The 26,922-nt window shown below is 48.8% G+C and overlaps 1 protein-coding gene across 1 annotated transcript; it reads right to left on the bottom strand.

Moving 5' to 3' along the window:
- Positions 1-718: 718 nt before the first annotated feature.
- Positions 719-25,960, bottom strand: LOC120851027 (eukaryotic initiation factor 4A-I). Its single transcript, XM_040223602.1, has 9 exons — positions 25,860-25,960; positions 24,206-24,302; positions 22,198-22,330; positions 16,042-16,347; positions 12,470-12,579; positions 11,607-11,750; positions 9,189-9,326; positions 2,898-3,067; positions 719-2,445 (listed from the first exon to the last, which is right to left on the bottom strand). Exons 1-9 carry the CDS (start codon positions 25,880-25,882, stop codon positions 2,301-2,303), a joined length of 1,266 nt encoding a protein of 421 aa, XP_040079536.1. The 5' UTR covers positions 25,883-25,960; the 3' UTR covers positions 719-2,300.
- Between the last annotated feature and the right edge of the window lie 962 nt (positions 25,961-26,922).

Below are 26,922 nucleotides of genomic sequence, written 5' to 3' on the forward strand. Positions count from 1 at the left end.
CTTCCTGCTCAGATTGGGCGTGCATGCGCGCCTTGTCGAGATTGATGGAGGGAGTGGAGCCAGGGAGCTTCACTTGGCAGAAAAAAATTGGGTTGTGTGTGTGTTTATACAGCCTAGAACTTGGTCTGCCTCACAGGGGCGACGAGTCTCCCAGCTGTAGATGAGAAATTTAGCCAGTGCGGTACAACCGCTAGCCTGGGGTCTTTAACGTGCACCACGCAGTAGTGATACACGACCGCACGCCGGTACGATGCTCATCCAGATCGAAACGGGCAGGGGTGGGGCTCGAACCCAGGATCCCTGGGTTCTGCAGCGCGAGCTTTCGCTCCACGTGCTCCGAGCTGGTGTGCGCTAGACCACTCGGCCACCGATCCCCCCTTCACTTCGCAGATTTTTGCAGACAATCGACAAGTCAGTCTCCTCCAAGCTTGAACTGCAAACGCGGCCACACCTGAACCTGATCGCGCATTTGCAAACTTAGGTATCTGGGCACACTCCTCTGTTCAGCGACTGGTACCCCCCTATCAAGCTAGCCATGAGCAATTCCAATGTGCATGCAGTCCGACATGTATACGCACGTTGTGGCTTCACTCTTCACTAGCGGTGGGAAAGCTTCCACAAAGTACCACAATGTTTTGTTTTTTTTTAATTTGTATATGTCCTAGTAACTGTTAAAGACCATGTCTAGAACTATATTTTCAAGACTCGGAACTCTAGGTACTCTCCAAACATTAGCTTTATTCGGCGTACCAAAATGTCTTCCCCGAACTGCGAGTGTTGGGCAGAAAAATAAAAGTATGCACCCCGCTTGGCGCGCATTTCTTTTTTTCTTTTCTATTGTCCCGTCCAACATCTGTCCAAAGCACTCGTTGGCTTGGCAAAGTGGGATGTCTTTGCACAAAAAAAACACGATGGGAGCAACTAAAAGAGTTAGCAAGCACATGACACTACAGCCACAATACTGAGCTAGCATGGATAGGGCGGGAATGGTGCCTCAAGGCTGACAGGCACAAAACTGCAATAGGGGCTGAAGTTAAACCTCTGCACAGGACCATAGATGACCGGGCACATTATTATCCTTCCTTATAAGACCCAAGGTATTAAAAAAAAGTATGGCATGGCAAAAGTGCATGCCCAAGCCTCGACCTAACCAATCATTCGCTCCCCTTGCTTCATAAATATATGCGCTTGCAGCTACTGTACAAAGCAATCTTTGCGCGGAACACACCACACTAGTTAGTACCAAAGCGTACAGTATGTACACAAAAAACAGCCATGTACCTAACGCAGAAAACAGAGTAGCGACAGTCCACTCTGCACTCAAAATTAAATTCTAAGTCTGAATAATACAAATCAAATTATCGCAAAAAGGTGCCAAATAGCAGAAAGAATGCTAGACGTCACCACAAAGTACTTCAACAATCAAAAAAGAAAAAGGGAAAAAAAGTGAGCCATATCCAAGCTGGGCATATAAAAAAAAAAAAGGAAACCAACACACCAATGTATTCATATTGAATTTAATAAAAATTAACTCCTTTAAACATGGTAGATTATTAGGGAGCCCCAGACACAAAAAAGACACGAATATAATAAGCACAAGTTACAGGGGGAAGAGAGAAAGCGCGCCTTTCTCCAGTTTTATTTATAACTCATTTTAGCAACTACTTGCTTTACCGAAATCGTGCCCGAGGCACTGAGACAAACTTTCTCACAGCAACGCCGCTGCTTCAGATTATTAATTTTTTTTTTTAACTCACTTTCTAATTATATGGTTAAACACCAGATTGTTCTAGAACTTTTGGTTTGGCCAATTGGAACAGTCCGTTCCGTCATTGCACTTTCGACCTGCGCCCCCGACGTCTGGCTCGTAAACTCGCCCCTTGGGCCAGGGCAGACAGGACAAGTGCGGGACGCAGAGGGAAGCGGAAGGACGCCTGCCCACGCCCGACCGGTGGAAGGCGACTCGGCACCCCAATTCCGAAGAGAAGGACACCGTCCAATTTTGCTTGCCGCGCCGGACGGACGAGTCTTCCGCGTCGGTCCCCGCCGCCGCTCGACGCTCCCGCAAATCTTCCGTTCGCCCCGGCCGCCCCTTTTGCAGTCACAGACTGCGCGAACCAGACGCACGGGCAGTTCTCACTCCGCACGTGTCCAATGTCCCGTTCACAGTTGTCCCCCTGGTCCAAACTCTCGGCGGCACAGGGAGCGTGACGGTTGACAGCATCACGGACCCCTCCCCCCTCCAGCCCAGACTCCCTCTCTCCCCCCGGGCACGCTGGTGCTCGGGGCGCTCTCTCCCCTTAGATCAGGTCGGCCACGTTCATGGGCATCTCCTCGATCTCGGTGTTGTAGAAGCCCTCAATGTCCTTCAGGGTGCGCTTGTCCTCTTCCGTCACAAAGTTGATGGCCACCCCCTTACGACCGAAACGGCCTCCTCTGCCGATTCTGTGGAGGAAGAGGCAACATCGTCGCAAAGATGCAGCTCCCAAGACACAGGCCTGTAACTACCCTCCCAGAGATTATAAAGATATTAAGACTTAACAAATGGCTTCATATAATGCTTCCCCACCCATGCAGGAGGCAACATCAAAACATTATAGCGATTACTCTATACTTATGTCTTCAGTTGGCTTCTAAAGTACTCTTGCACACCCAAACACATCCTTATCAAACTCCCCCACAAACTATTAGAACCATGTAACCACCATAGCAACAAAAACAGCTTACAGACAAGTCAATACAATATCTGAGCTCTAGATGTTGATCATTACAAACTGCCCTAGAAACCCAATTTTAAGAAACAATGTCCCCACTACTTCCTTTTGTTCAGCTCCCGACGAAAAAATGTCGGAAGCAGAGCACTCCTGCTGCCGTTGAAGCAGGTCGTGAGGTCTCACCTGTGGATGTAGTTCTCCCTGTTGGTGGGCAGGTCAAAGTTGATGACCAGGGACACTTGCTGGACATCAATGCCTCGTGCCAGCAGGTCGGTCGTGATCAGCACACGACTCGAGCCCGACCGGAACTCACGCATGATCACATCACGCTCCTTCTGGCCCATGTCGCCGTGCTGCGGGGAAGGACGGGGCACAGCGCTCAGCACCGATGGACGCTCCCAAACAGATGATTAGCTCGGACATAAACACGGATCTCAAGAGGTGAGCTTGCTTTGGCTGCCGTGTCAGCTTAAAGGGGCACTCAAGTGGATTCCGAGATTGGCTCTTTAATGTTATAAATCAAATTTAAAAACTCCAAGCATAAAAAAAAAAAAAAAAAAAAAATCTTAAGGGGAGACACTGGCGTAATTATTAACTTTTGAACTCCTCGTCCGATTTTAATGAAATTTGGAGAGTGCATTTATGAGCAGATGCAGGGGCACTGTGCAAACTTTGACTTCTATAGGAGAATTATGTAAAAAGTTACATATTTGTGTATGAGGCTGTGGCACCTTTCCTTAGGAAATCTATCGTATGAAAATGAAATGTTAAACCACTGTTTTTATTGCTTGGATATGAAGTAGAGGGTATGTGGCTTTGGGCTATCTAATTTGTATGATTAAAATGTAAATATTTCGGAGAGAAATTCTGTCTCCAAAAATCATATGCACTTTCTTTGAATGCCATTTTGCCAAAATGTCTTTTTTTCTCAGTGATGACTTCAACTTAAAACAAAATGAAGTAGATAGCCCAATTCCCCAGTAAATTTCAGTTAAGAAACACTTTGAACGAGGAACCTGGATATGTTTACCATCAAACGATAGATTCCTTGCTACAAAGTTTGCAGCAAAAAAGTGAAACTGAGAAAAACGCATTCAAACATTGAGCACCTTTACTTTATTAGTTTGGCCCAGTCTGTGTCCACTAAAAGGCGCCGGCAGAGTAGGTCTCCCCTTCAGCTGCCTGGTCCCTCTGTGCCTTGGCGATTGCTGCCAGCTTCCTTTGCTTATGGGCCACTTTCGAAGAGTTGAGGGCCTTCTGCTTCGCCTTGGAGACCTTGACTTGGAGGGCCTTGTCAGCGTGCTGAACCTGGTGGCTTCCGGGCTCGATTCCCATTTCATGAAGGGCCCTCTCAAAGCCCTTGGGGCCCAGGTTGAATTCCAGGACGGCAAGAGCCACGGCAGTTTCCACAGTTCTTCGAGAGGCGAAATCCGTCTTGGGACACCGCCTCCACACCAGAGCATTGAACGACTCGTTGTTGTTCTGCGTTCCCATCCTAGCACACCTCTCGAGTAGGTCCTGCCTTGAGAGTCTATTGTAGAGGGGCACCAACTCCTTTGCGATGTCTCTGGAGAAGGCAGGGCGGTGTGGCTGTGGCTTCGTCGGCTCTCCTGCTGCCTCCAGCGCTTTCTGGCGATTGAAGTGACACCAGGAATGTTCTCCATGAGGGCAGGCCTGATGCCGGGGCTCTTCATCGGTGGAGTAGCTGTGGAGGAGGCTGGCAAACACTGCCTTCTGCATGGCTGGAACGTCTGGGGCACTGGTCTTCAGTGCAGATGCATAGTAGCTGGTCAATTTCTTCATGACAAGGTTCGTTAGTTTGCCCCTTCCACCGAGACCTTTTTTTGTTTTCTTTAGGGCCTCCATGCCAGCATACATTCTTTTGGCGACGTGGTTCACACAGTCTTCTTTCCTCATGCCCTTGTCGTAAAGATCAAGTCCCGCAACATGGTTGAAGGCTTTACTGTCCCCGTCGCACAGCACTGTCACATACTGCAGGTTGTGGAGTTGGACGGACCGACGGAAGATCTCGTCTGCTGCTTGCAGCTCCATCGCATTTGCAGACCCAGCAAAGTTCTTCTGGCATACTGCCCTGTGATTCTCGGCCCAGTCTTCATGGCTGTCAGATCCCTGCGCAGGTCCAAGGCTACATCCATGGCAATAATTGCTCTGGACAGAATAGTCCAAAACTAGTCCAGTCTCAAGCTCGATGGCAACTCCAACACCAAAGTGTGAAGTGTGCCCACGCTTATGCCAAGTGCCATCGTATGTCACACAAACGTCCATCAAATCACCGCTATCTGACTCGCGTGTTTCTCGTACAGCTTCTGCTGCCTTGCTCATTACGTTGCTGGCTGCTCTCACTGAGGCGTCGTGGACCTTTTCTCCCAGATCTTGGTAAGATCGGAGATGCATGGGCGAAGGAGCATTGATACCGGCAAAAAAGTTCGTAAGCTTCGTGTATCCGATTCCACATTCACGAGACGCAAGAGAAATCCGTGCTGCCAATTCATTCTGCCGCGAGTGTCCGATGGTCGACGAGTGCGGCGTCCGAGCAACGTCCCCGCAGTCTGGGCAGACGACGACGAATTGCGCCTGAACTCCCTTGCCACTCTCGCTTAGCTGAAGGTCTGATCCACAGCACACCGGGCACAGAAGAGCGGACACCAGTGTCTCGATGGCAGATAAAGCAACCAGACGATAACCTTCGGTTGGGGCACCGTCGGGAGCAGCGGGAGCGTCCGTGGGATCCGCAGCGGGATCGCTCTCTTGCAGTAGCGAGATCTTGCGCTCTATCGCCGTGAGCTCCTCCACAACCTCATAATCTTCAGGAAGAGACGAAGAAACGTCGGCTGGTTGTTCAGAGGTCAGGTCCTGAAGCGACGAACCGGGAGATGGTGACGCGCTCGGGAGCGAAGCAGCCGACGCGTCCGACGTGGTTCCGTTAGGGTTAGCGCATCGTACGCGTCCACCTGACGAGCCTCTTGGTTTCACAGAACGGCGGCGAGCTCCAAAGGCTTGGAGGGAATGCCGTTTAACGGCCGGCATCGCGGCGACGAGACCGTAGATAAAACGATAAAACTGTGAGAAATATATAACGAGCAAGCAAAAGAAGCGAACGTTCGGCCGAAGCAACGAGACGAAACAATAATTCGGGCGAGCGGATCACGTGGGGTGTCACGGGCCAATCCAGGCTTGAGTTTCGTTTTCAAGCCAATTATAGCCGACAACTAGAGGGCTCTGGCTTTGTTCATGCTTACTCTCGAACGAAGTTTACTATCGTCATAAAAGCCCGAAGAAACGACGCTTCCAACGAGGGTATCAACATCGCGGTAGGCCAAATGGGCGCGGAGCGGTCGGCATTTGAAAATGGCGAATATTGTCAACCGATCGCGCGACGGAACGACTCGGGGATAGGAGGCGCGTCGCCGACCTGTCGAAAATCTTTTATATCGGCTTAAATACTCGACGTACAGGCATGAAATTTTATGGAAGGGTGCATTATTAGTTTCTGAAATTAGTTATAACAAATTTGAAAAATGCACTTTTAAAAAAAAAATCGGGAATTGGAGCCCGTGTCCCCCCTTAAGAGCGGTTGACTTTTTTTATTAAATATCAAAACAACGATCGTGCCACACCCCCTTTTTGTGTTGGCGCAGAACACCAGGGGGCACCGTCGGACGGGATGGCAAGAGGGGAGGATGCGCTAGAGCCAATCACAAGTGACGGCTTCCCAGTAGACCGATTTTTGGAATATGCACACATTCGAAAAACCAGACCGCCGGGAAGCTGCGACTTGCAATTTGCTGTCGCGTGTCGTCCCCTGCTGCGCCCCGTCCGACGGCACCCCTTGGTGTTCTGCACCACAGCGCAGAAAGCGGGGTGTGGCACAGTCTTTGATTGGATTTTTTATAGGGAAAATGGCCGCCCTTGAATGTAATTTTGTGTTTTTTTAGGAAGCTTAGAGCCCGTAGATGGAGTTTTGACAATAAATACATGATCTCGGAATCCACTTGCGTGCTACTTTAAGGGCGAACAGGGTGTAGTAGCTGCCACACCATATTTTTGTTGCAGCCTCGCAGCATACACTGGACACGTTGGTTTTATTGCTCTGCTTGGGGTCTAACGAAACACTACACTAGAACACTGTGACCAGCAATGCAGCACAATGGAGTCTTGAAAAGGATCAGTTGCGACAAATGACTGACTTAAAAATCCTTATATCCTGCTTACAAAACAAGGAAGAAACACTAAGCGGTACATTTTCAGTTGTCCAACAAAAGGCAATTCTAGCTAGTTGAGAATGGCAGGGCATAGTGCACTTTTTGCTTTCCACCATGCTTCAGTAACGCATTCATGATCAATGCTCAGAAGGGCCACCCGGAGATTTTACTCTTGTCAGTGACTATAGGTGAACAATAAATAAGTACCCCTAGACACTTTCATTTCAAGCATCACTTAGAAGAAGCCTACTATGTAATATCTCATCCGTTATATGCCCAGCGCATCACCATTTCCATGATTGTCCACCCGGGCTTGTGGAACCTGCTTCTCTAAAGCAAAGCTTACAAATGCCATATTAACATGTCACTCAAACTTCCTACAAAAGCATGCGATGTGACGTCAGCGCATGCCATGTTAAAAAGAAGAAATACACCAGTGCTCCAAAAGAAAAAGAAATGCGTAGAGACGGTTGCCATTTCACCCAGGAAATGGCAACCGTCTCTATCGTTCTTTGACAAGCTGGAAACGATTCCCTGGCACAAAGCAGGGTTAGGCAGAGAAAATCTAAAACATATTTGGAAATACTAATACTGGGATACATGACAGAGACAGCTAAAATACCGATTCTGAAACACATTAGTACTGAAATATTGCAATGAGTTATCAGAAATACTTTTGAAAAATAGAAAAGTATTTGAAAATACAAATACAGGCATTCAACTTTTGCCAGGGCAGTAACACTCAAATACATCTTTCATTAAGGTGCCACACCCCCTGAAAGGGTCAACTTTTGAACCCTGGGCAATTAATGAAATTTACAGGGTAGGTGCTAGAGCAGGGGTGGCCAAGCTGCGGCTTGCGAGCCACTTGCGGCTCTTCGCGTGTTAAAGTGCAGCTTGCAACTCCCTCCCTGTTCCCTTCTGAGTAAGTGGTGACTCGCGCCACCTAGTGTCAGCTAGAGTAACTGTTTCCCCTGCGTCTCTATGGTCACGAGAGCATCACCACCTGACTAGAGTCACGAGCCAACCCAAATAGCCGCTGCTACTCCACTTCACTAGTAACTCTCTAGCTGCCATACTTTAGTGTTGCTACTCTAAAGTGTAGCTTATTTAGCGGCTCTAGAGTGTACTAGAAGAACGACGAGCCGCCAGCTTTGCACATACTCTCGCGTGAAGTGCAGCGCGTGAAAAGTTGGTGTGGAAACGCTGCACCTGTCAGCTTGGCCGGGTCGCATCGCGCTGGGGGTCGCTCCGCCGACTTGACTGCGCTTATGGCTATGCCTGCCTAAATTCACCGACTCAACAATCTTTTTAGAAATTTCCCTGTCAATTCCCCAACTTTTCCAGGTGTCTTAAAATTCCCTGACAATTCCAGGTTTTCCGGTCGGTAGATACCCTGAAGGAATACGCTAAGAATTTGTTCCAATATTGAAATACAGATACCGACTGAAAAATTGTATTGCGATACAGAATTATAAACACAAAGTATTTTCGAAATACTATCGCAATACATTTGTATCGCAATACTGCCCAACCTTGGCGCAAAGTACAGATTTCAACGATAACCAAATTTTTGCCTAAGATCATAACGCATTTGCGACTGGACTGGCGGCGGCGTTTGTATGCAACCAACAATCCGCTGCGACTCGGCTGCTCTGCATGGCTCTTTTTTGTCTCTGTACGGTTCCACTGGTTTTGTTTGGACTCTGGCTTAACAGGAGCAAAATTACATCTCTTTCAAGGGCCCGACTGCCATACTGCAGATCGTGTATCTAAGCCCAGATAAAAAGGCTTTGCAGTCCGCTAAAATGGCAAGATTTTTCTTTTGGAGCGTGCCTGGGTGCTTCGATTCTCGCAGAATAAACAATTAGAAAGCTACTTTTTGTTCGAGCTGTTAGCCTGCCAAGAGCATTATCAGCTACGTTTTTGCAAGTCATAAATGTTTCTTACTGTTCTAAAGAATGCAGTAACGCATGTTCACCATGGTGTCAAGAAAATAATTGTTTATTACGAAGCCCTGGCCTCAAAATTTGCAGTAGGCTTGATTTTGATATAGCGAATTATGGGATATATTGAACTAAAATATGTGACTGACAGAGTTTGTTATAAACGAGTTTGACTATAAATCTAATATGTTCAAGGGAACCCATCAGCGTGCCAAAACTACTCAAGACACAAAACAATGATAGCATCGTAGCTCTATGCACATGCCGCCAACACGGGCACCACTTCGCCTGGTGTAGCAACTCACCAGGGCAGAAACGGTGAAGTCCCGCTCGTGCATCTTCTCGGTGAGCCAGTCCACTTTCCGCCTCGTGTTGCAGAAGATCACTGCCTGGGTGATGGTCAGCGTCTCGTACAGGTCGCACAGCGTGTCCAGCTTCCACTCCTGCCAAGAGACGGACGCTTCAGCACCTTCAATTCCCAGAAGTACCCCAGTTTGATCAAACCGCATATGATCCCGCTACAGTCAAAGGTGGCTTTCTGTCTGCCTGCCCAAAGTTAGCGCGACCACAGATAAGAGTTCCGTTCGTCAACTAGCAACTGTCACCCATCAGCCAGCCACCTTCTGGACTGCACGCTTTCTTTGCCAGTTTGCTATAGACCATTTGCTATATCCCCCAAGTGCCCCGGCCCACGCTAAAAGAATCATGGGAACGGTGTTCCTTCAGCCCCTTAGTGATCGGTAATTTCAACCCTATTCTTGGTTACACAGGTTTTGAGCATAATTCGGAATCACCCTGATATACCCCAATGACCTGTCATATCGCTTTTAAAATTTCTCCCCAATGTCAGCGTTTTTGATACTGTGCATGCTGTCCACCCTACAACCTGGATGGGCTGCAGAAATCTACATTATTATCATGCTGATATTAAGTTAGAAACGCTAAAAATTCTATAAACAGCCCCACAGACTCCGAGCTAAATCCTGGTTTTTGTTGTTGTGAATTATCGACTTTTTCAGCAATTCCTGCTCAAACAACAATCACGAGAATGATAATATTGTAAGAGATTTCTGCAACTCAGGCCAGGTTGAAAGGTGGACAGCATGCGCAGTGTCAAAAATGCCGACGTCGACGAGCAATTTTAAAAGTGACATGACAGGTCCTTGGAGTATATCAGGTGCTTGTTCAGGGTAACCTCGAATTACACTCAAAAATTGTGTAACCACGGTGTTGGTCGAAAATTAGCGATCACTAGGTAGCTGAAGGAACACCGTTCCCATGATTCCTTGAGTGCGGGCCGGGGCGCTTGGGAATACTGCAAATGGTCTATTGGGTGGTCTTTAAACCTATTGAATTCTCAGAACACGCTTTCTTTGAAAGTTTGCTTTTGGGTGGTCTTTAAATCTATCCAATGCTCAGAACAAAGTGTTGCCAGAACATTTTCCACGCTGCCACCTTCGTGCGAGAGAATTTGCCAACCTTACGGGCCGCAAGGCTGTTAACACTATTCACTTGCCAAATGGGACTGCAAAAATCCCCCCCCCCCCCCCGCGGTTTTGGACAGCCTCTTGCTTTTAACGTGGGCTCAGAACTCTCAAGAATGCACAAACAAACTTTAAAACCCCAGTTTTCATCTTTACGAGTTATCTCTTTAGCCTTAAAGCCAACGAAACACTTCAATTCGCAAAGCTAAAACTCAACCATCTAAGACATCCTACCGTCACTCGTAACACCTCTGATAGTCGACTGCCAACTTTACTAGAAGTGCAGCCGGGCAGTTTTCAAAAACCTACCAGACCCGAAAAGGGGTCGAGAGGCCTGTTGCACGAGTCATTGAGGCTCCGGGGAACCAAATAATTGAAGCCCCAGGTCCTCACCCAAAACTGGTTCGTTACTGTCCGTCCCAGCGACGACCGAACAGCCGTCACTGCGTCTGCCTTCGAGCAGACGCTACGGCCCCGGTGCTTTAAAGGGACAGTCCACCGAATTGTGCAATCTACTCGCAACCCTTAGTTTCGTGCATAAGTGACCAAAAGCAAAGTCTGCACAATGAACAACAGGGTTGAGGACCGTTCACATGCACAGCACTAACCTCAGCGTCGACGCAGCACTCACCGATGTGGCAGTGCCAAATAGCTTCAGCGGCACAGTCTTAAGTTGCACACCAGAGGTGTTACGAGGCGTCTGTAACAGTGCTCACGATTCTGGCGACTTATTTTTGTCCGAGATTCCCATGCATCAAAAACTCTGTCGAAGCACAAAGCTGGCCCAATACCGCAAACCTTGTATCTCTTGGAACAAAGCTATCACTCTGGTAAAAGACGGTATTAGGCCCAACGCCAGGCGCATGAAAGCTCCCGAAATTGACGTCGCTGCAGCGAGCTACCTCGCAATATTGCAAGTTCCGAGCAGGTAACCTCATTGCTGCGAAGAAACACAGACGCAAAATTTGCATGAACTGTGGCATTGATAGACCCTTTTCAAAACTCCATCGAGCAGAGCATCATTGGCGGTCGCCATTTTATCGGGACAAAGTGCGCAATTGAATCGGAGTCCTCGCCGAATGCCAACAATCGAAATATGTACCCAAACAATGGCGGACTCTGATGACCGACTCGGCAGCTACTAGTTGAAGCGCACTTTTGGAAAGGGTCTATTACAGCACCAATTTGGCGCGGCACTGCACGCGCGAGACCGTGCTTGGTCCCAAAAAGCAGACGCACCTCTCGGTCGACGGCCACGTAAAACTGCTTGATACCCTCGAGGGTGAGCTCCTCCTTCTTGACCAGGATACGGATGGGGTTGCGCATGAAGCACTTGGTCACGTCCAGCACGTCGGAGGGCATTGTGGCCGACAACAGGATCACCTGGGCACAGACGGCATTTCGTTCACTCTCAAGTCCGGCAGGCACCGGGAAAGTCTGGGGCGGCACGAGAGCTTGCGGGCACTCGTTGCAAGCGGAGGGGGGTAGAACTTCGTCGAGTTCAACGTCATGTGAGATGTGACTTTTTTATGCGCAAACTTGCCTAAGCGAATACGGACCGACACTAAGAGTTTCACAAACATTTGCAATGCAGAATACGTTTTAACAAAAGCGAAGCTGCAAATCGTGCAGCTGCTGCGTCACTACGCTTTTATCGGTCAAATTTAGAGGGATGCCCCTACGTGTTGCACGACCGCGAGACGTGCGCCAGGCCATGACCAGTCGCGTGACAACAGGGCATAAATGTTATTAGGTCTAGCAACGTTAGGTGTCGAGTCACGACATAACATCATGCGAGACACCACGGTTTAACAATGTAACATTACGCTTCCCAGTTTTCCATACACATAGCTAATGCATTCTGCATAAGAGAAAATCTGTCAACAAAAAGCAGATGCCTTTCACACCTACAGTTCAAACTTTCTGGTGTATTTATATTGTGCTACCTAGCTCCTTACATGCTTGGGCATCTCAAAGCTTGCTTAGATGTAACCTTAGAAAAGGAGACTTTGAACAGTCTTGATGCACTACGAGCCTGCCTTTGTTGATGTCTATAAGCAGCCCTTTTTGGGGCACGAACAGGGGACGAATGTTCCCCTCACCTGGATGTTGGAGTTTAGTGTCCTGAAGACATCGTAGATCTGGTCTTTGAATCCTCTGGACAACATCTCGTCGGCCTCATCCAGCACAAAGATGCGGATGTTGTTTGTTCCTGCGGGGAGGAAATAAGGCAGCAGAGTTTGTCACCAGCGTATCGACTGCGATTCCCCCTCGATACATTCCCGTTTCACAGTAAACTGCGAAAGAATATTTGAGAGGACATAATTTTTGCGGATTCCTCAACATAAAAAATATGTCACTCACCCCCTGTGAGTGACATATTTTGTGCACTCACCGGGGCACTCACCCCCGGTGAGTGCCCCGGGATGTTATCACTTCGTGATAACATCCCGGGGCACTTTTATCACCTTTGTTTACTCAATCTCCCAAAAGCGTTTTAACGCCAGCATCTCGTATTTGCGCTCAAACAGCCACAGCTCATTCCAACCAGAGCTCAGTGTCTCAGCGTCTGTCCCATCTCCTCCTCTCCCTCAGTTTCTGCCCGTATAGACAGGACAGAAACTCCCAGGCAGCAATTTCTTTTGCGTGTGCTTTCATGGCTGTGGAGGAACTGCCATGTGGATTCAAATGTTCCACGCCTGTTTTTCGGCACTATTTTTCAAAATTCAGGTTTGATGTACAATCGCCAAAAAGACCTCAAACAGCGAGCGAAGTCATCCCAAGTGCACTCAGCCACTCCCACTAGTCAGCCACTGCTTCTAGCAGGCAGGCGAGAAGCATGGTGGAGCTCAACGCTCGTGCAATGCACAAAGTCCAAACTTTGTGCGAAAGAGAACCGAGCACAAGGGAAGTGAGAGTGCACACCATGAAAAGCAATGAAAAGATGCAAAGGCTGTTAAAAAAAATTCCCTGCAAGCCTGGTCAAAGTCCATCACGGGCGAGAAAAGAAGCCCAACCAATCGGGCGAAAGGAAGAGCAGAGGGAAAGTGGGGCGACTGGGCAAACTAACGCACGGCGTCAGGTGGAAGTTTTTTAAAGTAGCGGGGAAAGCAACCGCAACAAATCGCCAATTAATACAGACATTCCTGGGGGGGTGCAATGGACCCGGCTGACATGAACATAACGGCCGTCAAAGCATTGATCAGGAATGAGGTTTCACCGCACGTTTTCCCAGATGTTGCGTTCAGAAATGCCGTTTCAATTGAGCTCGCATAGGGGTATGGCTATTCATTTGTTGTTCATTGTGTGCCTCTCAACCGACATCGGATACATCGGGTTGCCCTTTCCATCTTTCTTCGGTGCGAGGGCACCCGTGCCACATTCAAATACCCTAGTCCCCCTATCCGACACTAACGAGCTAAGACACAAGAAGGCACAAACATATCGACTGCGTGAACCAAGAAGTTCAGCTGAAACCCGATATTAGGGACAGCGATCAACTTCCGGTGGCCGTACCGGAGCCCGGCCCCAAAAATGGCCAAGTGTTGTTGAGCCAATACCACCCACAAGACAAGGCCTGAACACTGCATTGTCATTAGTGAATCCTTGACCCGCACCAAACACATAGAGGGCATTAAAATGGAGAAATGGGCTGGTTGGTAAACGATTCTTTACACAAAATGCGCCGCAAAAGAGACGAAAGGAGAGGGACACAACACGAAGCGATTACCCAACACGGAGAGCAGCGTTGGGCAATGAAAGAATCTGGATCTGGTGATCGCAAACTTCCACCACCCTGTCACCTTAGGGGTGAATGGTGTGATGGAGGTTACGCAAGTTTCACAATAGCAATAGGCATTGGGCACCATCAGGTTTTCCACCATACTATGAATGTTACTCCGAGGTCTTCATACCTTATTGCCCTTAAAAGACTTGCCACTTCTACGGAAGTATGGGGGCTCAAGCAAAGGTTTCTACCGAAGACCACCCTACCTTGAAGGGGTCATGAAACGATTTTTCAACTTTTTCTTAACTTTTTTCAACTCTCATATCGCGCACTTTACTAAACAGTTCAAGCAGATGGAAAGGAAGGACTCTCTTGCTCGGACCCTCGTTTGTGCAACCGGATACCGCCATTCTCCTCCTAGAAGATTAGCCTGTCGTTTAAAACTCGGACATAAGTTGCTTTTACCACCCCGTTCACCTCAAAGCTGACAGTGCAGTAGAAGCTACGTGCTTTCTGGGCCAGCCACACTTTTGCCACGCAATCATGCTCCCTCGCGCATAAACCACGGGCAGAGAATGAGGTCAGGTGATGAAAGGGAGGAGGCTGATTGGTCCAACAAGTGCATAGCATCCACCGCACTGTCAGCTTAGGGGTGAAGGGAGTAAAAGAGGTCCGGTGGCATGCTTTTGGGCCGGATGACACGCTTTGGGCACCATGGATGTATTAGAGTAAAAAGGCAAAAGAGCTTTCGAAGAAAAAAAAAATAAAAACCGGTCAGTTTTTTTCTTTTCAAACTTTTGTATTGAAAATTAGGTTTTTGATTTTCTACCTTCTTTCTTTTGGTCCACTGAATGATATGCTATTAGTAAAATCCCAATCAGAACTTATTTATCCCAGCCCAAAATTTGTTTCATGGCCTTTGTGTTGCACCGGTCATTGAGACCCCGGGGAAAGATATTCAGCCCTGGAGCCTCACCCAAAACCGGTGGCAATTCTGTCTGTCCCAGCGACGACCAAGAACTGTCACTGCCTTCGCCTGGCAAAAGCTACAGCCTCGGTGCTTTTAATGGGACGGCATCTTTCTGACACTAGCTCTAACCTCCATAGAGCAATCCAAAAGTTGCAGTTGCAACACCGTGCCCAAACTGACCCGCACTCCCAAAAGAATAAAAGAAAAAACGAAAGATCATCGAATTCTTCCTAGGAATGTGCGACAAAAAATCTCAAAACAAAAGAACAAAGCGTTGGACACTGGCACCTTGGCAATGCGGCAGCTATGGTCACTGACAGAATGAGAACGACGGGGCGTGCCTTTTGAATGCCCGGTCTCAAGCATGCACGCTTGAGGTGCACACTATGTCGAAGCTTTGTCGAGGGTAGAAAGCTTGCGCTGGAGGCCGAACAACCGAAGCACCTCCCTGCCATTCTCAGCTTGTCTGTCACTATGCAGAAAGAAACTGAGGGAGAAAAGATGAGAGCATGCGGGGACGTCAGAGAGACAAGCTCAGATTGGAACAATTAGTGGGGAGGCGCAAAGCTGGCTGCTTTGGTCTCTACCCGCCGTCTCCCACCAATCGGAGCGAAGAAGAGTGCAGCCTGCTCCTAGCACGGTGCCTCACATGTGAATGTCAAACATGTCTGAACGGCTAGTAGAGACAAAGGCAGCTAGCCCTTGCGTCTACCCACTATCCTTCCAATCAAAGCTCGACGCCCCAACGTCCTCGTGCGCTCTGGACTCTTCCTCGCCCTCAGTTTCTCCCCGTGTAGCATTGCACCGTGAGGCACTCTCGGCAACGCTGACGCGAGTATGGCGCAGAGGCGTGGATCTAATAGTGACGACGTTAGAGGAGGAAAGGCGTGTGCCTCGCTTTCTGGGTGGCATTGGTCCGGCCTCCCAAAGCGGAGCTCAGTGCCGGCCCAAAAGAGAGTCGAAGGAAGGACACTCACGGAGGGCCTTGCGGCTGATCATGTCGAAGACCCGGCCCGGCGTGCCCACCACCGTGTGGACGCCCTTCTCGAGCTTGCGGATGTCCTCGCGCACGTTGGTGCCCCCGATGCAGGCGTGGCACTGGGCGTTCATGTAGTCCCCCAGGGCAATCACCACCTTCTGGATCTGCTGGGCAAGCTCCCTGGTTGGGGCCAGGATCAGGGCCTGGCACTCCTTCAGGGCCATGTCGATCTGCTGCAGGATGGCGATGGAGAACGTCGCCGTCTTGCCCGTGCCCGACTGGGCCTGGGCAATCACGTCCATGCCTGCACAGAGCGAGGGACTTCGAGTTGCTGCCTCATGCCAGCACACGACGCATCCAAGCACTCGCACTAGGAGCCTCATTTCGGGGCACTCCTTTACATAGCTACAGGGCCAGAAACAAGTCAACGGGTGTGTTTAGCGTCCTATAGAGCAGATGCATCCGAAACGGTCCCGGCAACAAACAACGTCACGGAAGCTGGCACGTCGTGCCATCAAATGAAACGATCCCGGTGGTCAGTCATAAAAAAGTTCTGGCAAAAGAAGAAGAAAAAAAAAGAGCGAGCAAACACGAGTGTTGCTGTTCTCGCAGCATCCCATGAACTGTCAAGCTGGGGCTCTTTAATCGTCAAACACAAAGCTGGGGCCTAAGTTCACGGAGCGCACAGATTCAACTATCACGACAACGACTTCGCGCTTTTGTCGCCAGCGTCCTATCGGTTCCAATTTCGTGTTTAACGAGCTTAGGGCCACTGGAGAGCAAGCTACAGAGGCCACAATCTACATGACGGGACCAAAAAGTGGTCTCAACTTCCCCAAAATGATGTATGCAAATGACACCATCGTGCAACAAAAATGAGTATGGAGACATTTCCACACTAGCCCTACTCTTGCCAGTCCAGGGGCAACAGCCGCTTCTGATGCAACTGCTGCATGCCCTTTATGAATGGTCAGTCGCAAGTTGCACAGCTTCTGGCACAGCAACCATGATTGCTGGCGTTGCAGCCTGGACAAAATTGACTATGCATGGAATGTGTTCCAAATTTACTTGATAGTACTCCCAGTGATGTGACTGGTCCAAGCCATTTTAGAGCACCTTTTGGAGCAGCCAAAACATTGTTTTGGAACAGCAAATGTGGCCTTTGGAGCAACCAAAACAGTGTTTTGGAGCAGCAAAAATGGCTTTTGGAGCTGCCAAGACAGTGTTTCAGAGCAGCAAAAGTTACTTTTAGAGCAGATATTCTTATAAAAATAAACAATGTTAATTTTAGGTGTTGTACCAACGGAGGGCCCTTTGTGTTGTGTTCTGATGTGACATGTAGTGATGGAACTCGCGGCTTGTATTTTTACCGCTGAGACATCTTACAAGCATACGGTGCTGTGGGCATTGCCGAGCAATTCCGAAACCCCACTTGCCGCCGTTTAGCTGGTTCCCGACGTGCCAGATTTTCGTCAAGTAAGCAAACAAAACAAAAAAAAATGGATTGCAAGCCTCCCGGCTGGTGCTTGTCGTGCAATCGTGTTCACATGAATGTGAGGGAAACCTTGGCAAGCTAGCAGTTGTGCGTGCTTTGTCATGCAAGCGGAGACAACGGCTGTTCGATTGAAACCGAAGCCATGCCACTCCGCTCCGTCGCCAACTGATTCTCAAAATTGTATGCAAAATGTAACTGTCGAGCATACGACAAAGAACGGTCCAGCGGCGCGTGCTTGCCAAGCCAGTAAACAAGGTATGAGCTAAACACACAAAAAAAAGAAAGAACTTCAGCCCATCAATGCAAGACATTGCAAGCCAGAGTCAAAAAGTTCTTGGAGCACTTTGTGCAATGGGGAAGGCAACACCCGACGTCGGACGACCACGGTGACTGGAAGGCAGGGACCAAATATAGTTTCCCCAAGGTCGGTCGTTACTTTCAGGAGCGAGTGAACATGGTTTTGTTTCACAGCAAAGTGGCGTGGCTCGTACCCGGCACGCTAGCAACAGAGCATCCACATACACCCACTTCTATCGTTGAAAATATATAAGAAAAAAAAAAAAGAAAAAAGATGAGAGACGAGACTACGAGCGCGCGCGACGGCGGGTAAACCATGGAAGACCGGATGGACGATTGATGCAGGGTACTTTGCGTTGGGCGGCCGCTTGCGCCACATAACACACGGATGCTCAATTACGGTACTCTGTTTTGAAAGATGACCAAAATTGGTTTGTGGCCCAGGCTTGGCGCAGATTACCCATATTTTGCCACAATGTAGCAGGATGTAGCAGGGTTAGCCCCTTGGCGCAGTGTAGCGCAATTGGCGCAGCAATCATCACTGTACTCCAGAGTAAAGGTTTTATATAAAGGCATTTAAAAGCCCGTTTGCATCCAGCATCGCTCTGCATTACCACACGATATGACCCATGGGGGTAACTTGGATCTAGTCGAGTAATGGTGAATTCTGTTCGTAGATTTTGAGCGCTCCAAAAGCACCCCCTCTGGAGCGAGCCTCTTCCACTGGCAGATCCGGCTCAAGTTGGTCATCTTTCACTCATAGATTTGTGGCAGCACCCGCCCCGTGGAGCGTCTCCAATCCCGCCGAACTTGATCCGTAGATTTCAGGTAGCTAAGCGAAAGTTGACAGAAGTGCGCTACGTCATTCCCTTTAACTCAGTGGTACGAGGTTGCCGGACCATTCGGCTCGTCAAGTTGGACCTCTCTGGATGTTTCGGTTGTTTACGCGGGATAGTGACGACTCGAACGCTCCTGCCTCGCACAGATCACAGATGCAAAGCCGGGACTGGAGCGTGGCAAATGGTAAGCGCCTACTGTGGTCGTGAGAGGAAGAACGAAAAAAAGGAGACAAAATCCGAAGAAGGCAGACACAAGGTCAGGCCTGTTCATTTTGCCGCCACTGATTGCTTACCTTCATAACTTCGCAGTGCAGGCGTTTTCTCACCCATTAAAACAAGAACAGACCAGGCAATGACCGTGCAAGTGATGCTTTGTTACCACTTTGTGTTTCCTGAAGTCTTAACAGCCAACAAAACTCCACCTATGGCGATCACTGTGCATGTCCCGCTGCTCCGAGGCGGTTGAAAGGTATGCGAGGGTGGCAAACGCAGACGTCTAACTCGTTTTTTGTGACATGGGCTTCGTGGTACAAGTATGTTCACCCAACCTGTACCAAGTGTTATTTTTGCAGCTAAACGGCGACAGTTGTGACTGGCCATCCAAAAGCTCAGTCAGCTGAGGCATTGGTCGGCTTGTCAAGCCCGAGCAGCGGCTATTTTGAACGGCCCACTGTTTCGGGCGGGTCACTCCAAAAATGCAAGTCCATCTACTGCTCATTGATTTGGAACAGGCCCCAAGGAGCGGAATTTTGCCTCTCTCAAAGGTTTTGGAAAGCGCTTCGGATCCACCAATGGAATACACTATAAAGGCCCGTTCACACTTGCGACAGTCACTGGAGCGACTGGTTTTTAGTCACGGAGCGACCAAAACTGGTCAGTAGCGACCGATTTTGGGCAGTCGCCCCCTCACCGATTTCTCAAGTCACAAAAACGAGTCGCTGGACAGCGGAGCCAATCAGTTCGTCGGAAGTTATGCGTGCGTTTGTTTACATCCGGCATTGCTTCCTGCGGGAAATAGTGATGCGCGCACGGTGGCAGTATTTGGCATGGAGTTCTCCGCGGAAGCTCTTATTAATGCTCTCAAAGACTATCCGTTTCTTTACAATAAGCGGCACCCCGCCCACAAGGATCGGGACAAAAAGCTGCAGGCCTGGAATGACATCGGCGACATTTTCGGCATGGCAGGTACATACAATATCACGGTTGAGGGAGCACACATATAGCCGCTGTTTTACATACCCAAGCACCATAAAGTTGTTTTTGTTTTTTCCTGCCAGTGCCTTTGATCAGAAAGACCGTTCAGCCGGCTCGGGAAGGTGTCGATTATTATCCATTGCGAGCTTGGCGACTCGTCGGTTGCTCAATCAGGTGTGAACACTGGTGGTCACTAGTCGCTCCAGCGACTGTCCTAAGTCGCAAGTGTGAATGGGCCTTAAGATTTGGAGCACAGCCCCCGTATGTCCATCTTGAGGCCGACGAACAGACTGGAAGGAGCCTTGCCGTACCATGCACTCAGATGGGATTTTGGTTTGGCATCCTTTGCTACCAGGCAGGCCATTCAAACGAGCACTGCCTGGCTATTAGTGGAAGCTGCTTTCCCCGCTAAGTACCAAGCACCATTGTGAGCCTTCATACCAGCAGCTTGCTCCCTCTACATTTCACTGCCCCACTTTCTTGCATCTCCACGGTGCCCAGCAAATTATTATTTTGAAATTTCCCCACTTTTCCAGGTTTTCCCTGACAATTTCAGGTGAAATTCCTTTACTCTAGAGGCGGTTAAGTATACAAGACCGTTACAACACAAGGCATCAAGTACTGTAAGGATAATTTTGCACGGGCTTTATCCAACCTGCATATTCCGAAATATTCGGGTTCGTCCACCACAGAGAAACAAGCACTTTCTTTTCTTTTTTTCCATCGTCAGCGAAAAGGCCACTTTTGGAAACAAAATGAAAACACGACGCTCAACCACACACGTTAATAACCGAATGGCAACATGGCCGCCCCATGCACACTTTCGGCTTAAGGTTTTGGATTAAATTACAATCTGCCACTTTCCCATTTGTTACTAAATCTAGTACCTCTACCTGAACCCAGCCTAGTGTCGCGCCCTCGATCCAAGGCTTGGACTGGATTTGTCGGCTCTTCCCTTTGCATCGGGTAGCATACTCTACATCGGGTGAGCAGAGCCCACGCCCCGGTCTAAGCAGACTTTATTGCCCATTTTTCTGCCCCCAAGTTGTCGAGTCTTTGCTCAGGGAACTCAATGGCGTTTCCGGCTCATTTTCCCTTACGGGGCTCACTTTTTGACAATATCCCTGATTTTCCCAGGTAATTAAAATTTCTTTGACAATTCCCAGTTTTCCCAGTCGCTAGACACCCTGATGTCACACTGCCAATGCATAAAGACAGAGAAACTACCACCCTGATAAAAAAAAAAAAAAAACCACAACGTTGCCATTTTCTACACCACAACTGGCACCTATAGGTTCAGCAAGAACGCAGCCGAACACCCCGAAGCCATTGCATGGAACACGCAACAGCTACTTATCTCTTCTGGCTGGCCAACCAACATCAGGGGATGCCACAAGAATACCGACATTTGAATTCAAAAAGGTCTAAAATTTCTGAAACCGCTTTAATGTTCAAATTTCAAAAGTTCAAAGATGTCAAGAAATCTAAAAGTGATCATTCAAAGATTTAGAATTTCTTTATAGATCAAGTTCGAACTTCAAAATTTGCTCAGTTACCAGTTCTAAAAATTTGACTCCTCTCTTCTCAGTACTGTGGTACTTATGACACTACCTGTTACTAGTTTATCGTACTGTATGAAACGAGGGTTGAACTGCTTGAATGGTACAATGAAAAGCTTGGAGGCAGTTCGGTGTTGCTTTTTACTTAAACACCGCCTAAATGCAATGCTTTCATGAAACAACAATCTATACAAGACGACGCCACACATGAAGGCGGCAGCAGGTTTTCCAAAAACCTTTAGTTCTGGTCGTCTATTTCCGGTGGAATGGCGCGCGGGATGGAGAAGATACTGGACACAGAGATACATACACAGCAACGGACACAACTCCAGGTTAAGGAGCACGGAAGCGACCTCAACTTGCCCAAGGACTGCCCAAAGCGGCCCAAATATTTAGGATTGGCCGATCGTATCTTTCTTGTACTTATATTTCTTACCTCTTAGAGGGGTAAAGTTTTGAACTTTATAAATCTGAAAGCTTCCCGATTTCTTAGCACGACAAATTCAGAATTTTGAAAATAGTTGAATATGATGTTTCCCGCATGGGAGACAAAACGTTTGATTAAATTGTTTATCTTGTACTAAAGTCGGTGCAGATTTTTTTGTTTTTTTTATCATTTTAATGTAACCAGTTTTAAAGTTATAAACTTCTTGAAACATTTCGAACCCCTTGGTTTCATCCCATAGCAAACATCAGGTTGGAAAAAAAGCTTGCGGCATCGTCTCTGACAAAACGGACCGAGCATGACCTGAAGGAAGGGAGGGACCCACCCTTGATGCATGGGATGATGGCCCTCTGCTGGATGGCAGATGGCTTCTCGAAACCATAGGCGTAGATGCCTCGGAGGAGCTCTTCTCGGAGGCTCATGTCATCGAAGTTGTCGATGATCTCTTCCCAGTTGCTCTGCAATCAAACACGGAAAGCGTTACACACGTGCCGCACCAGACAGAAGCACACGCAGGAAGCTTCACAATCTCCTGTCGCACAGGTCATTGAGACCCCGGGGAAAGGATTCAGCCCCGGAGCCTCACCCAAAACCAGTGGCCATACTGTCCGTCCCAGCGACGACCGAGAACTGTCACTGCGTTCGTCTAGCAAAGCTACAGTCTCGGTGCTTTTAATGGGACAGCATCCTTCGGACACTAGATCAAACCTCCACGAAGCAATGCAAAAATGACTACCTTTCCTGGACAAACCACAATTTATTTTTCCCCATTTCAAGTACTTAGCAGAATAGAATTTATGTGAAAGTCATTACGCTTGCACTGCTTTGTACAGAAGACACGCATCTCCCCCTGGTTTTTCCACAACCAGTGTGAAATATTTAATTGAAGGCACCTAAATGTCTGCTGTTATGCGCGTCTTCGATACAGCCCAGTCAAATTCCAGCCAAGAAACACGGATGAATAAGACAATTCACACCTTGTGAGGGGGATCGGTGGCCAAGTGGTCTAGTGCACACCAGCTCGGAGCACGTGGAATGAAAGCTTGCGCTGCAGAACCTAGGAACCTCGGTTCAATCCCCACCCCTGCCAGTTTCGATCTGGATGAGCATCGTGCCAGCGTGCTGTCGTGTATCACTACTGCGTGGTGCACGTTAAAGACCCCAGACTAGTGGTCGTACCACACTGGCTAAATCACTCATCTACAGCTGAGACACCAGACGCCCACTGAGGTAGACTAACTTCTGGCTGTACACACAATTTTTTTTTTTTTCTAGACCAGACCACGTTGAACACTTCCCCAGTGCCTGCTCAAATAGTATGGCCAACGCTGACTGTATGTGCCCTCTAGTGTAGCATTGTCAAGACAACTAAAAAGAGCGGCGCCATAACCACAGGATTTATAATAACGAATTTAGAGCACGGAACGACCTCGGAAAGCTGTCGGCAACGGCTGCTTCCTTTAACCACCTTTTGAACCAATCCAACGAGCAGCACTCTTGGAGACCTTTGAGAGATGTCTGGTGCAACGCTAAAAAGGAAACTAGTCTTTTAGACATTCTCTATGTGGTCTCTCACGTATCAGCTTTGAACCACACTAGGACCACCAAGGCGGCATTTTTAGAAGTTACCATAACCTGCTACAAAACTGGCACTCAACACGAAAGAAGGGCTAGCCATAGAGCCTCTCTGAATGTGGTCTTGTACAGTCGGGGACAAAAGTCCCCAGGACGTGCGAGCTGCGGCTGAAACGCATTGCTCTGCCATCTGCCGGCGGGTCGCCTGGTTTCGAGATCACACAAAAGCGCATGCGCGTCCTACTCTGCCTGCAAACGTGTGTTTTCCCGTTCTACGGCACAGCGCCTAACTCGGAATCGGGCGCGTGGTACCCCCTTGGAGATAGCGCCGGCGGCTGACGAGCGTCTGCTACACATTCTGAAACTCGAGATACCGCCTGGGGCATTGCGCCGCATTTCGCCGTTTCAGCGCACCTTGCTTTATAACCAGTTCAGGTTATCGCTCAGTCGAGCTATAGGTGCCATGTCACTAAGCGCTATATCCGAGGCGGTACCACGCGCCCGATTACGAGTTAGGCGCAGCGCCGCAGAAGAGCGGGAAAGTGCAGATGTTGGTAGGCACAGTAGGACGCGCACACTCTTTTCTGTGATCTCGAAACCAGGCGACCCGCCGGCAGATGGCAGAGCAATGCGTTTCAGTCGCAGCTCGTGTGTCCTGGAGACTTTTGTCCTGGACTGTACATATCACCTCACATTTCCATGAACACCGCGCCAAGAAGGCATTACCACTTCCTTTCACAGTCGAATCTCGAACTCACCTCAATGATGCCGTCCGGCTCCATTCCAGCGGGGCCGTCATACTCCTGCTGCTCTGCACGTTTCCCGTCAGCAGACTCCCAGTCAGTCGGCCCATTTCTGAGGAGAAAGAGACTCGTCAACACCCTCCCTTAGTGGCAGCAGTTTGGTGACGGCAGAACCTGCTCAGCCAAATTTCGGATCCCACAATTACTTCCTCCACACTGCTACGTTCCATTCACCACCAAGTTCACAGGGCAATGGAAGCTATGCACACATTTGATCAGACAGACGCTGATCTTTCACCAGCTTCCCACTCATACTTGCACGCAGAGAGCGAGATCATTCGGACCATAAAAGGGAGGTGGTTGATTGGTCCAATGAGCATTTAGCTCCTACCGCCTTGTCAGCTTAGGCATGGATGGTGCATTGGAAAGTGCACAAGTTTCACGATAAGAGAAATGGGCGTTAGACACCGTCATGATCAAAGAATGCCAAAAATGAAACGAGAATATTTTTATATTTCACGGAAATATGGGGGCGTTCATGTAGCACAGGTCATTGAGACCCCGGGGATAGTGATTCAACCCCGGAGCCTCACCCAAAACCGGTGACAATTCTGTCCGTCCCAGCGACGACCGAGAACTGTCACTGCGTTCGCCTTGCAAAGCTACAGTCTCGGTGCTTTTAATGGGACGACAACCATCGGGCACTATCTCTAACGTTCACAAAGTTGCGGCTTCAACACTGTGCCGACTAACCCAAGTTCCCGGAAAGGTAAACGAAAGATTATGGAAATCATTCTTCAATGTACGACAAAAAACAACGACAAAGGAGTCTGCCTTTCTCACGACAATGTTCAACCAGAAAAAAAAAATAAAATAAAAAATCCGACATTACCGGCGTTGCCGCCGCCGCCTCCAGAATTTCGACACAAGCACAAAAACAAAACGCAAAGGGCGCCAGGCGATTTCAGTAACTGCGGCACCGACTAGCCGATTTCATTTTGTAGGAGTATGACGAGACTTGGCTACTGCTTGGGCCGGCAGTGTTCACAGCAGTCAGCAGACCCGAAGCCGGCAAACCACAGGGTCGTGAACGGATTTCCCGAGAAAGCGATGACACGCCACGAGGCCTAACTAGGCCTAACGGCGAAACCGGGCGCAGTACGCGACGTAGTTGCGCCGAGATTTCTCAGGACAAGTTCTACGAGATACAGTTACATTTCGAACTGTTCGCGGCGTCGGCAAAAGGCACAAGGTAGGCTAATCTGAGCTCGGAGAGTCGTTAAAATGAGTGGCAAGGTTAGCGCCCATTCAAACCACTGGAAAGTTTGGGGCAGGCCAGTCGACGTGTTCCGCAAGATAGGCAGCACCTGCGATTTAATCAGGGCGAAAACGATTCTTTCGGCGTGTCGTTTTGAAGCGAAGCAGCGAGACGACCGGGTAAGCGCTAGAAACCGGGCATATGGAGGGGCACGTGTTATCCACAAAGCCAAATCCAATCGCCATGATGGCCGTGTCATCGCATGGGCCCGAAAATTTCGCAAATGAAGCGAACGGCGGGGAGTGAAACGTCTTTCCGTGAAGCCGGCGATCTTCGGACCACATTCACGCATCTTTTCCGCACAATTTCGTACAATTTTTGCGAGTTAAAAATAGCTTAAACGGAGCTTACCTTTCGTCGTGGGAATAGGACATGTTCGCATGCAATTAGTGCGACACGAAAGGAAAAACCGGCCGCTCTTCAGGACCCTGTATTCCTCCGCCAAGCCTAACCGGAACCCGGGATTTCAGATAAACGCTTAGACAAAAAAATATTATATTATCAATCGATAAGAAAAGCACGTTTTATCTTCATATATTACTCAGCTTTGCATTTTTTGACCTACTTATTCCACTGACTAAGTTCATATGGGAGAACTATCTTATAAGTTCGGACCCGTTTCCGGTTGAGTGAAGCGGTTCGGCGCCGGCTTGGCCGGTCGCGGCGCTGTAGCGGGCGCCTTTTTCTTTTCTAGCTATTTTAGTGTTTCAAGCGTGGAAAACTTCTTCAAAGACGACTGTGATTGCTGTATGATGCTGTTTGATTCCGAATAGTCAGGTTTGCATCCTTCTCCTTAATAATTTCTCTGTATTAGAACTATTTTCGGTAAACGCGTCTCCGTGACAGAAGCAACAGAAGGTCACTGCCTGCTTGCGTAATATGACGTCATAGTCTTGCGTCACCGGGGTGCTTCCCCCCGCGAAGTTTTTCGAGATTACTGACTGGATGCCGGGCGTTGTTTGAGCGATCACGTAGGCGGAACGTGCTTGGTGAGATACCTCTCCTTTCGTTTTATCGATGAATTGGCGACAAAGCTTGCTTCGTCGATACCTAGTCAGCAGTGCGGCGCGAGGTCGCGAGGAAGGAAAGACTGATACACGACTTCGTGTAATTGAAATATTTTATTGTGGACTGAGGTCGGGCGCTTCAGTAGCACTGTTGCACCAGCATGGTGCACATTTCCTGGAGTTTCGGCACCACCAGCTTGGAGGGTTCGTGCACGGAGTAAACTGCAATAACCATAACTTAAAAAAAAAAGAGAGAAAAAAAAAAAGGACGATAGGCAGTTAACACAATGTAGTACGTAGATATGACTACCACTCGTGACTCAACGCGAGTCACCCCAAAACCTATTGCGTAGCCTTTTTATTTATTTTTGTTTCGGGGGGGGGGGGGGGGGTAACTACATGGGTTA

Source organism: Ixodes scapularis, unplaced genomic scaffold, assembly GCF_016920785.2.
Source record: "Ixodes scapularis isolate PalLabHiFi unplaced genomic scaffold, ASM1692078v2 PGA_scaffold44__24_contigs__length_19508400, whole genome shotgun sequence".
Classification (NCBI taxonomy): Eukaryota; Metazoa; Arthropoda; class Arachnida; order Ixodida; family Ixodidae; genus Ixodes; species Ixodes scapularis.